This window comes from Silurus meridionalis, chromosome 15 (genome assembly GCF_014805685.1).
Source record: "Silurus meridionalis isolate SWU-2019-XX chromosome 15, ASM1480568v1, whole genome shotgun sequence".
Classification (NCBI taxonomy): Eukaryota; Metazoa; Chordata; class Actinopteri; order Siluriformes; family Siluridae; genus Silurus; species Silurus meridionalis.
In genome coordinates, this window is record NC_060898.1 from 872,518 (window position 1) to 885,788 (window position 13,271).

At 34.9% G+C, this 13,271-nt stretch overlaps 1 protein-coding gene across 1 annotated transcript; it reads right to left on the reverse strand.

The window, feature by feature from the left end:
• Nucleotides 1-1,260: 1,260 nt before the first annotated feature.
• Nucleotides 1,261-9,140, reverse strand: arid6 (AT-rich interaction domain 6). Its single transcript, XM_046867125.1, has 6 exons — nucleotides 8,913-9,140; nucleotides 4,832-4,985; nucleotides 4,629-4,681; nucleotides 3,658-3,755; nucleotides 3,422-3,572; nucleotides 1,261-2,760 (listed from the first exon to the last, which is right to left on the reverse strand). The coding sequence occupies exons 2-6, from the start codon at nucleotides 4,974-4,976 to the stop codon at nucleotides 1,396-1,398; spliced, it is 1,812 nt and encodes a 603-aa protein (XP_046723081.1). The 5' UTR covers nucleotides 4,977-4,985; nucleotides 8,913-9,140; the 3' UTR covers nucleotides 1,261-1,395.
• Between the last annotated feature and the right edge of the window lie 4,131 nt (nucleotides 9,141-13,271).

Here is a 13,271-nt window from a genome sequence, read left to right on the forward strand (position 1 = left end):
TGTTCGCTTGTAAGTATTCAATGAATAAAGGTATTCTAGAATTATGGGCTTAACAAAACATGCTCTGTTATTATGAGACATAACTTGTAACAAAGGCGAGTGTGTGTTTCTGGAAGGTGGTTCATCTGAAATTATGCTATGAGACATATTAGGGTGGGGATCAGGTTTTCCTCGCATGTTCGATTTCTATGCAAATTTTTTTGTTGTGATTTGCCACCAGGCTCTTTTTTGTTGTTTAACTATAATGTTTTTTTTTTTCTACGTGTCCTGCACCAGTTTAACAGGGTTTTTTTTTTTTTTTTACTCTATTGCAAAATATTTACAGTGGCTGTGAAAAGCGTGGAAACACTGTGTCTTTATGGTTTTTGAGACACACAGATGTTCCTTTTTTTTACTTTTAACAAACTTTGTAAGAAGTAAAAACACACAAGAATTGGACAGTGAATGATTAGAAGAAATTTCTGTAGACAGATGAGTCCAAATGTGACATTTTTGGCTCTAACAGAAGAACATGGAGGTGGGAGATTAATGGTTTGGGGTTGTTTTGGAGCAGAGAAGGTTCTGAAAGTAAAAGGAATCCTGAACCAACATGAACCATTCCATACTTCAACACCGTGCAGTTTCGTCTGGACTTTATTTGGGGAAAGTGAAGAAAAAAGAGGATTCTGAGCGAGGGTTCATTTAGAAAGAGCTTTATTTTCAGGTTTAGAAAATTCAAGATCTGTACAATATATTCTCGACTTCAGAAATCTAATAATATTGTAAAAACAATCACCAAAGGCTGCAATTAAAAAACAAATTATAATAATAAAAAGCAATATTTACAACAGTACAAAAACATAACAATTCTCATTTATGAATCTTCTGCATACTTCTGTTTTCTTTCAAATGAATAAAAAAATTCAATATTTACAATTTTCCTACATCGTGCTTTATCCTGAGGTGTAAAGATAAAAGGAGCGACTTCGTTCCCTGACTCAGTGACGGATGTAATTGTTTGTTTTCATACAAATGGTCTAAATGAGTCAACACAGATTATTGACCTGTTATTATTATTATAAGGCAGCAAATACGGCATTTCCTGATGATCATAATCCTTCATGAGCAGCTCTTAAATACAACTTCATGTGATCAGTTCCGTTTCTTAATTCCTGCTCATTCCTGCTATCACGAGGATCTTCGCATCCAAACAACTCATGATGCTCAGTGAGGAAATTCCAGAAGAACCGATTTCTCCTTCAATGGACGATTCGTATTAGGAGTTTATAAGTGCTATTTAAGAACTTTTTTAAAATCTGTAGCCAAATTGCATCCTGTAAACATTGTGTGAGACCTGAGTGTGTTTTAATAGAGAAATATTACAGATTTTTAATAAATATTTATTATTTGAGGTTCTTAGCATATTTTTCCACTCTCAAGTCTAAACTGTGAGCCTGAGAACAGACGTTTCAGATGCTCTGGATTAAGCTGGACGAAGGATCCTGAAGGTGGTTTAATTTTATCCAACGAAGGGCTGAGTGTTGTTTTCTCTGACCTCATTCCAGAGTTGATGGATCCAATCTGGCCTGCATCTCTACCATAGGCTGGGAATTTGAAGCCTGCTTGATCTGGGCTTCTCACAGGAACTGAAGGAACTTGCTTTGAGTACATTTGTGGCTCCTGAAAAACTCTTGGTGGGAATTTAAGGTGAGAAGCGTGACTGTAAACAGGAAGCTTGGCTATTTCAGGTGTTTGCAAGAGCTTCAGAGAGAAATGTTTGCTTTCAGGTGCCTGGCATCCATTAACGCTCTTGCTAGCATTTATGCTGATTTCACTCATGCTGATGTTCCTTGTTTGGTTCTTCAAGCTCAGATCTGCAGGCTGGTCAGGGTTAGTTTCAGCGGTTGTTCTTTCAGGCACCGATGGAGTTTCATTTGGTTTGGGATTTGGTTGGTGAGATGCTGTGTTCAAAATGAGACCTTCTTTGATCAAATTCTGGAGTAAAGACAACGGGATTTGGATCTCCATTCCACCATATGGGTCTGATGGATAAGTCGAGTTTGTGGGTCCTGGGTTCATCTGAGATGTGGTAGAGGAGCCTGATTTGGACACTGGGACTTGTAGACTTTGTTGTGTTGTGAGTTTAGCTTGGACTGTGCAAGGATAATTTGGCCTTTGAGGAGGGAGATGGGGAGGAAGAGGAGGAGGAGGAGGAAGGAGATGGGGAGGAGGAGGAGGAGGATGAGGGAGATGATGAGGGGGAGGAGGACGATGAGAAGGAGAAGGAGAAGGAGTAGAAGACGGAGGAGATTTTGGAGCCACTTTCCACAAGTTTGGACTGCTAGAACAAGATGTGAGGTTGTTCACATCTGTTTCATTCCTGCTGGCCTGATTTCTGACTGCTGGTGCAGGAGCTTCACAGATTCCTAACTGATTGCCTTGTTGAAGCCGTGGAGCTTCATTTAAGAATTTAGGTTCCTTCTTTTTTGTGCTGGGGGACGTGAATGATGAAGGAATGTTCCTGGAGGTCTCCAGACTGCCCTGTTTCTTGCTGAGGTTCAGAGGCTCCGTCCATCCCGAGGATGACTTGAACTCCTGAGCGAGGTGCCGCAGGTACTCCAGTGATTGTTCAACATTTCCCTTCTGTGCAGGAGCAGGAGCAGAAGGAAGAGGTACGTAGGGCATCATGGGCCGAGCGTGAACCGGAGAGCTGAGAGGTGGGATGGAGGGCAAAGACACGGCCAGGTAGCTGGGTAGAGATATGGGGCCAGGTGGGAGGTACTGTAACACAAAAACATGAAATAAAATACAAGAAAGAAATGTTTTGCCAATTAATTTTTCAAATACATAAATAAATAAACAAACAAACAAACAAACAAACAAATAAATAATTAAATAAATGCATAAATAAATAAAACATGGAAGGAACTTATGACTCAATTTAAATTTGCAATTGATTTAATACAATTGTAAATATAATTATTATAACAATTATTACAATTGAATTAAGTTTATTCATAATTAATCTTATTAATAAATGAATAAAAAAGAAAAATTTGGAAAAATAACTGAAAACAGATTTAAAAATTTAAATATTTAAATAAATAATGAGTAAATGTGTAAGTTAAGGTTAGGTTTATATAATTTCTAAGAAATGTATCCAATAAACAAACAAACAAACAAATATATATATATATATATATATATATATATATATATATATATATATATATATATATATATATATATATAAATTAATAAAAATGAATTTTAACATTAATTACATACAAATGTAACAATTTTAATTCAATAATAATTATTATAATTTACAGACAATAAATATAATAAAATTATTCCAATAAAAAATCATTTGAATACAGTGTTAAGTGTGTGTGTGTGTGTGTGTGTGTGTGTGTGTGTGTGTGTGTGTGTGTGTGTGTACCTGATTAAACTGGTGTAAGTGTGTGAAGTCTGCACGTTTGGAGGCCTCAGTGTACTCTTCGTCAGGGTGGAAGCGTTTGCGCTGTCGAGGTAGTGTGATGGGAATCTCGTCTCCATATCCAGCCAAATGATACTCATATGGAAGAAGGAGTCTGAAGAACAGAAGATCAGGTTTCATGAGTGAAGAAAGAGAAACACAGACGAGTTTTAAGCTTAGGAGTCTCTCACTGCTCGTACTTTTCATAATGCCGCCGTGTGCACGTGGCTGCACTGGTGCTCCGAGGGTTTCCTCCCAGAATGTTGTAGACCTTCTTCCAGAGCTGCTGTGCAGTTACCTACCAAATCACACACACACACACACACACACACACACACACACACACACACCATTAGTACAATGTATAAGCTAAATGTTATAATTCACACAAACATTTCTTACAATAATTTCTACATTTATTTATTTCTTTATTTTATTTCTTTATTTTGTTTTTAAACCTACTTTAATTAAATTTTCTTTTAACATGTACTTCTGACTATGTGTTATAGTGGAGTCTGATCTTAGTCTGGTCGTCTGGATAATTTGATAAAAATTCAATAGTCTTAATTCTTTAAAAAAAATGTATTTTCTTTTTTTATCCAACAATTAAAGTTATTGTTCTATTAATACAATTTAATTTCCCTTTAAGTGCATTTTTTTTATTAAAACTTGAGCTCTTCAGACTGAAGCTAAATCTCTGCTCATATGTTTTACGAGCCATATGAACCGGAACAGTGTGGCGTGATGGGATATAATTAAAGATAAAACAGATTTGGTGCTTGGTATCGGTATTACGAGTGAAAAGCAGAAAAATGCTGTGGATCAAATATCAGAGAAAACGTATTGGATATTAGATCTCAAATCTCAAAGACTGGATTTGCAAATTTTCTATTTTTAGGATGAAGCAAGTGAATTTTGTGTAAAATGTGAAGAGCTTCAGTTTAAATTGTAATATTTATGCATAATTAAACTGTTCCAATAAAAACATCAGAGTTCCTGAAGTTCCAGATGAAGTCATCACTCTCCTAAAACTGACTCTGACGTCTGAGACACGTCTAAAACTGACTCTGTGACGTCTGAGACTGACTCTGATGACGTCTACTAACCCAGAATAGTTTTTCATGAAGTAATTTTTGTTGTTATTGTGCTGAATGAATGAGTTGATGTTTACCTGGTGATATCCCCCCAACTCCATCACTGCTTTAAACATCATGTACAGATTAACTACAGCAGGAGAGAAAACACACACACACACACACACACACACACACACACACAATGCATTAAAATCTTTCTCACCCTGTTTTTTTTTTCTTTTTCATTTCTATTATTCCTTTTTCTTTACATCTTGACCATTTCTTTTCTCTCACTCACTCTGTTTAAAGCCGAGGTGAGGGATTCTCTCTATCGGTGTGTCTCTCTGCTTCATAAAGAAATAGATGTCTTTGAGGAAGCTCTCCTCCGTCATGCTCTCTGTTCTCTCTCTCTTTTTCTCTTTCTGTTCATCCTGTTGCTCCATCGCTCCAACCTGAAAAAGATAAAGTGGTACAAATGTCATTCTCTTCATGTAATTATAAAGAATACAGGTATTATTATACAGTAATCACTTCATTCATGACCTTCTCTTTTCTGTCACTTCATTCTGATACGTTAGACGTGAAATTGACTCGGATCCACCTGGTTGTTAGGTTTGATTTTGTTCTATTTGGTGAACGTGGCTTTGCGTGTCGCAGGATAAAATAAAAGGTGTGAAATAGAATACGAGGCTGTGAGCGATCAGGATCTGATGTGCGCCGTTGTAACGAGACACGGATAATTTAACGCGATGAAAAATAAGACTGCGAGTTTCAGCGTCGGCTTTCGGGTCGATTTCAGGCCACAGCGCGACAGGTTTGGCCGCTCGGGTATGTTTGTTGTGTGAATTAGACTTATTTATATATTTAATGAAAACGGTGGCAGGAGTCGATCCAAAACTTTGACCAAACATCAGAACAAAGGCGGCCTCAGATTAGTTTGATGAGTCGTCACATTTCTGAACCTGGTTGATCAAACAGGTCTAATCCATCCGAGAACAAGGCCTCAGTGTGGCAGGAGAGGAGAAGAACAAACACGCCATGCACTCAGAAGATATTTTCAGACATTTTCTTTGTCTTAAAATCAACAGCCAAACGCAGGTCATGGTCTTAGAAGGTACCGTGACACTGCAACGCGTCCCGCCATGAAACCGGCATGTTCGGCGATCTGAGATCGGATCAGAGATTGGACATTGTCTTGCTACATCAGGTGCTTCGTCGTGCACGTACGCATGTATACACCGTGTTCCTTCAGTCTCGGGAGCGGTGCGTTTACAGGCACCTCATACACCTCAAACCCGCCATCTGGCATTGTGAACCTGCGCAAACGCTCAGCTCTGATTTCAACTCTCATCCTGTTCCCTATAATTATACTGAATGTGCTCCGGAGCGTACAAATCTGTCTCCACGAATCGGCCCGGTTCCCTGTAGTCGCCATTGTGAAATGAAATTCATTATACTAGAGTTAAAGTGGTGGGAACGGAGTGTGACCTCGACGTGATTGTCTGTATGATTATAACACTAATGTCATACGATCATCATCTGCTGAGCACCGTAATCAAGAAAAAAGGGTTCGTCCGTCTCTCGAAATAGTCTTGAAAAATTCTAACATTCCAATTGATCTTTACTGGAATACGGACTTTTATGTTTCGTTTTTTTCTTGCAAAGCAAAAACCGCTATATATGTAACTATAAATGGATAAAAAGTATAATTCTTTATCACTGAATCGCTGTAACTGCTGTAGTAAAATAAGACACATCAGGATTTGCAGAGATGAAAATAAACTCGAAAGTTGGATTTGCTACATGCAATGTAACCATAAATGGATAAAAAGTGTTTCAGTATACAAAGATTTAAAGGCTTCAGAATCTGCTGTTGTAAGAAAATAATAAGTGTTGACTGTTTGTTTTTTTCCGTGGACGTTTTTACTGCATGAAATATAACAATAAACAAATAAATACAATTCTGTGTCGTTCCTTCATTCATGGGATTTCATAAGAAATGGAATAATGCACTTCCACAACCTTTAAAGTAACTATAAACAGATAAAAAGTACTCTGTGCTCTTTATATTGCAGCTGTGGGAAACTTGCTGTGGTTTAAGAGGGTTTGAACTCTTTTTTGCTCTTTTCAGGTTGAAGTTACAGGAAAATGATCAACAGTTGGGTGGAAACAGTAATTCTGCGTCATTCGTCCTCAGTCATTTGTTATTCAGTGGAAATGTGCAAAAACAACATCAACACCAACAAACAAAGAGATGAAGAAAACCAGTTTAATTCCTCACAGCAGGGTGCAGCACATCCTTTAGACTCTCAATGTAAAATAAATAAATACAAATTCAGTATCTGATCTGATGGATCTGAGATTTTTATCTCGAGTCCTTGATAACTTTCTGATGAAAAAAGTGGTATACAGGTGGTAAAAAAAGGGGGCGGAGTCAGAGATCAGGCCAAGCAGGTCAAAGTCAAAGTCGTGTGATGCTGGATTTTAATCACTTCTACCTTTTTGTGAGGTGTGTGTGGTTTTATGTCCCAAACACAAGGCTCTGTTTCACGTGTCAATCTGGTACCAGTTTATCTTCGTGCAACACACACACCTCTGATTCCTCACACACAATTCATTTTTTCACTTTTAACAGCTTATTTCAGAGACACCCTGTGACTGGTGCAAAGCTGAAATCAATAATAATATATTTATTTATAAAATATCTCTGATCAGTTTCAAATAAATGCTATAATACCTACATAATATAATCCATTTATTATTTTTTTAATATATAAATAAAATGTGTATGTATAAATATATACATTATATATAGAAATAATTTTTTGTATTAAATAAATAAATAAACAAATCGAATTCATACTGTTTCATCCATCAACTTTTATCATCTCCAAATTTATAAGCATATTAACATAAAATAAGATAAGATTAGATTAGATTAGATATACAGTATGTGCAGATATACTAAATGTATAATTTTCACTAATTTACTCTTAGTAAAGGTTTCAATAACCAGGAGGTGATGAGATTTAATCCCACCACTGAGAGAGAAGAAAAAGAGAGAATTTATTAATTCTGCGTTATTTATTATTCAGTCAGATTATGACAGAGATTATTCTCTCTCCCAAACACACACCCATATAAATACACACCCATATTCATACAGATATAAATATTCATATGGAATTTAAAAGAAATGTGTGGCAATACCAGTATTCACATACATTTATAAAAACAATAAATATCTCTCTCTCTCTCTCTGTATATATATATATATATATATATATATATATATATATATATATATATATATATATATATATATATATATATATATATAAAATAAGGAATTTATATGGATTGTGTAAGGAATTAAATATAATTTACACCAAAATTGTATCGTATGATATCGGATAATTTTTTTTATTGTATCATATAATCAAATCATTGTGTGCGACTGTATGTATAAAAAACTTAAAATTAACTTAAAATTTGTGCAAAATGAAATAAAGCACTTTACTGAGGAGTTTCTGAGGTGAAATATTTTTCCAGTACAGATCAGTTAGATTTACAGATGTATTTGATGTGTGTAGGAATTTACAAAACTATGCACGTAATTATACATCTTTAGTAGAATAAATGTTCAATGAAGGACACACGTTAGCGTTATATTGTCTTTCAGCACCCTCTTACTATCAACATGCACATTACCTCGTAAACGTGTACCAATACAACTGATTTGATTCAATTCAGTGAACTGATCAAAGAGATCATCAATGAAATGTGCACTATTGTGTTATATAATGCTTCTATAAAACACATAATCTTTATAATTCATTAAACACAGTTTTCTTTATCCAGCATTGTTATTGATGTTAATAATATATCGATTATAAAGCAGCATTTTCACACTCAACATGAACGATCACAGTGAACACACACATTGTCTAGTTTTTATCTTAGATTGAGGTCCTTTGTGTCTTGTGTCTCATTTTATACTGTAAATTAAGTATTTTCCATCAGAAGTGTAGAATTTTGATATATAGAAATATATAATAATAATAATAGCAATAATAATTCATAGTAAACACTGGTATTAAATAATGCAGGAAGTTCATCTGTGAAGGTAAAATGATGAAAAAGTGCACTGATTCTTTTTGGGTTTTTTTGCATTCATCATTAATTCAGTTTTAATTTAGGAGTAACTCTGTTTCAGACCAGTTTAATTCGTTTTTTTTTGCTTGCTTAGATTCACCTCACTGTGCATGATAGACCTCCAGGACTGTAACAGTGTACAATTCATCTATATGACTCATATTTGTCCATTTGTAGAAATAGTAGAATACATTTTACAATAAAGTTCTCCCTCAAGACCTTACCTGTGTGACTTCTTGATAAATTTCCAAGCTCCTCAGTGAAGATCTGCACAAATCCACTGTATGTTGTCGTTAATCTGTCTGTTTATTCTGTCCCTCTTTCCGTCCTACTGTGAGAATGTGTGTGTTTCTGGCATGAAAGCACAGTTCCAAGTGCCACACACCAAACAGGACCAGCAGCACTTTTACCTGCATGACATCACAACCTGTTAGTAATAAGACGTTGCACCTTCTGTATGTGTTATAGTGAGAATTGTGTGTGTGTGTGTGTGTGTGTGTGTGTGTGAGTGTGTGTGAGTGTGTGTGAGGCATGAAGAATGCAGAAGCAGACTGGATTGTCCGGTTCTAAAAACGGCTCCAGAACGCGATATTACAAATAATGAGACATATAATATTACTAATTATCTCATTATATTTTAAACGAGGTTTACGTTAATTGATCGAATAGCAACACCCTGATGTGAGACTAAAATGCAAACCAGAGACTGCAGAAGGAGGGAATGTAAAGCAATCAGTGTTCATGCAGGGCTATCTGGAGAGATTTAACAAACAACATATAAATAAATAAATAAATAAATAAATAAATATAAACCTCTCGTCCTTATGTGTTTGAAAAATATATACATTTTCCTAATAAACAAAACTTACAGTGGAGTTACATAGTCATACTTCTTCTTCTTCTTCTTCTTCTTCTTCTTCTTCTTATTATTATTGTGGTTTTTACACATAGACAAAATGTATATAGGAATAAATAAATAAATAAATAAATAAACCCTGCTTTTTTTTGAGGGGGGAAAGGCCTGTCTCTATGTGTGTGTGTGTGTGTGTGTGTGTGTGTGTGTGTGTGTGTGTGTTGTACTGATATTAATGTCATACTTATTCTAGAAGAATAAATATGTTAACTGTTATTATTATTGTTTTTTTAGAACATTATAAAAAATAAATCATCACTCATCATCAATCATCAAGTTTTATTCAAGATCTATAATTATAATAATAATAGTACTACTAATATTAACAATAACAATAACAATAACGCTAATAATAATAATAATAATAATAATAATAATAATAGTACTACTAATATTAATAATAATAATAATAATAATAATAATAATAATAATAATAATAATAATAATAACAATAATAATAATAATAATAATAATAATAATAATAATAATAATATAGGAATATTAAAAATCTAAATCAAAACCGTCCACGTCTTAAATCTTCCTTAAATGAACCCTATAAAAAGCACGTATTCACACACACACACACACACACACACACACACACACACACACACACACACACACACACACACACACACACACACACACACACACACACACAGAGAGAAAAGTCTTTTTGTTTTCCACACTGCAGAGTTTGTTTGTTTGTTTGTTTGTTTGTTTGTTTGTTTACCTTTTTTTTAAGCTACAACCAACACTGAAAACAGCAACTGTTTTTGTTATTAAATAATATTGTTTTTTCCCTGAGCGTACAGATGAACTGGTCTGCTATTATATTATAAGGTCAAGTCTTCCTGGTGTTCCTGGTGTTTCCAGTGTTCCCAGTGTTCCCAGTGTTCCCGGATTCAGATAAGATTCATCCCCATCTGGTCCTTACTTTAATGCTTTAGGTTTCACACTTTGCAAATCAAACTGGTTACATGCATTTTGCTTGCATGCATTTCAAAATAGAGTTATTCGAGTATCACACACACACACACACACACACACACACACACACACACACACACACACACTTAAGTAATACTGTGGTAGTCCCTACCCATATAAGATATGTAAAGATCTCAGCCTGTCCTGAAGTTACGTCTCAATAATGACTGAATATAATAACAATTTCAGGTCTAATTGGCCAATTAACATAATCACCACTACACATTATATCATTAAAATGTCAGAACCAGTTTGTCCATCAATTCTGTCTTAATTTTGCCTCTGAGTTTATTTTCCCTTAGATTTGATAGAACTATAAAAGATACTAATATATGAGATATTAAAGGAATTCTAATACATTTATTTGAATTAAAACAATCGCATTAATCCGTTGATTTCAGACGTTTCATGCCTCAGACGGATTAAAACTTTGTTCCATGAACTTGCTTTTATAAGCTTGACTTCAGGAATTGGGCCAAGCGCCATCGTTGCCCAAACAGCGCCGAAGCAGATGGTATCGTGTTTTGTCCTCGAAGAACCTGTTTTCTTGTTAAAAAAAAACAGGAAATGGAACAATGTGCCGGTTGATTAAGAGCCCACATCCTGCTTTACTTCATATATACTCAAGAATTGCAAACATTAGTGGACAAATACAAGCGTTACACGATTGTGATCAATAAACACTCACCAGCAGGAATTCTGTTAATTTAATAGTCATAAAAAGCTTTTTCGGTCAAAATATTTTTCCAAAACACTTTTTTAAAGTCAATACTATATTTCCCAACGTGGTAGAGATTTCTTTGAGCGGTTGACGCTATGTTTAATAGCAGCATTCTATTGCTAATGAACGGAAGCGTTTATTAGTAATTGACTAAAACATCCGAGGTCAATGTCGATGTTCCAGACAGATCGTGTCTCCTTTCATCTGATATTCTGCTTTCATATGGTGAATTAGGAGCTCTGAGTGGCTCTGTGCTACATATGCTAGCCTGGCAATTTGTAAGCCTCATTTCCTGCTCAGCGAACACGTATTCCGATGTTATTCTGACAGCTATAAGTATATATTTACTTAAATAGCAGGCGTTCTTTAAGAAAATACAGTCTACATGTACTTTCTACAGTATGCACCTGAAAAAGAATCTGCCACTCAGATTAGCTAAAGTTTTACTAAACAGGTTGTTATGTAGAGAAAGAAGATAGATATTATCAAACTCTTGTCATGTACTTTAACAAATTTTTGACGACAATAAAGATGCAAATCACTATGAGGAACTATTTAAAAAAACAACAACACTTATATTCAAATGCCAACAACAGGAAACATATGCACTTCTCAGCACAGCAATTAAAATCAATTAATAAAACAGAAACCTACAAATATAAACTCGTTTGGGTTTTTCATGCATATTTCTCGTACAGAACACTTTTAAATATAAAGTTAACTGAAGATAATTCAGGGAAAGAAAATTATAATTATTAATCTTAAACTTCCTGGATGCTTTCATGCCACATTGTAGATATTGTGACACATGAAAGATTCAGGAAAAACTCAAGCCAAATATTTTCTTGGTCTATTTCCAAATAAAATACATACTTACATACACCCACATATACATATACACCCACACAAACACCCATACACACACACACACACACACACACACACACACACACACACACACACACACAAACAAACACACAGCACACATGTTTTAAAAGGCCGTTCCTGTATAAAACACTGAAAGAACATTTTATGGAAAGAAGTCACTCCTAATGACAATACCACGATTATGGAGTTGATCTCTCCTCATCGCAACTGAATTATAATCGAACAAAAAAAAGTTTCTATCACGTGTTCCAGCATGTTCTGGCATTCCTGCCACACCGTATTCCCCATTAGAAACAAACAATCCAGCCTTAATTACCTATAATCGGACAATCTGGAAATCAATTATACCTGTAATTAAAGCCTGGATTCCTGAAACATCTTCACTGAGATGATAATGAGCACCTAGTGTTGATTATCAACCGTCTCTCTCATTCTGGTTATCAGCTTTCAGCATTATTACCCATGGATTTGGGTTGAATATTAATGTCTGATATCAACATACATTTTTTTTTTCAAGGTAAATCTAGTATTAATATATAACGTAATGAGGGGAGTGAAGTCTTAGTGTATAATGAGGATCGAGAAACACCAAAAACTAGGCAGCTGGTGCAAATTCAGGTACATGAAATGTATCAGGTTTTTAACAGGTTTGCCATGAAATCCATTTAATCCAGAAGAGCGCCATCTAGGAACAGCAAAAAATAAATACACCTGCCACACCCTCAAACCTGAGTGCTGAATGTTGTTCCTTTCAAAACTCAGTGTGGTATATGAGGGGAAAATGTGTGTGTGTGTGTGTGTGTGTGTGTGTGTGTGTGTGTGTGTGTGTGTGTGTAGTTGTGTGTGTATGTGTCTGAGGAAAACAGTCCTAATAAAACAATACAAAATATTTAAATATGATATTTAATGATATGATAAATTATTCAGAATAATAAAGATGAGTATTAAATATTTAACAAATATTTATGTTTTATTTTTGCATATTGTATATGACATATTGCATATTACACCAACATGGCACTAAATATTCATTTACTGACAGAATGCATCGATCTCAAGTAACAGGTTGCC

What these genes read in the sequence shown, in the direction of transcription:
- arid6 (XM_046867125.1), bottom strand. Translation starts at nt 4,976, where the DNA reads ATGGAGCAACAGGATGAACAGAAAGAGAAAAAGAGAGAGAGAACAGAG. An exon ending in AGTTGGGGGGATATCACCAG is followed by an intron (nt 3,756 to 4,628) that starts GTAAACATCAAC and finishes GTGATTTGGTAG; the next exon opens with GTAACTGCACAGCAGCTCTG. An exon ending in ACACGGCGGCATTATGAAAA is followed by an intron (nt 3,573 to 3,657) that starts GTACGAGCAGTG and finishes TCTGTTCTTCAG; the next exon opens with ACTCCTTCTTCCATATGAGT.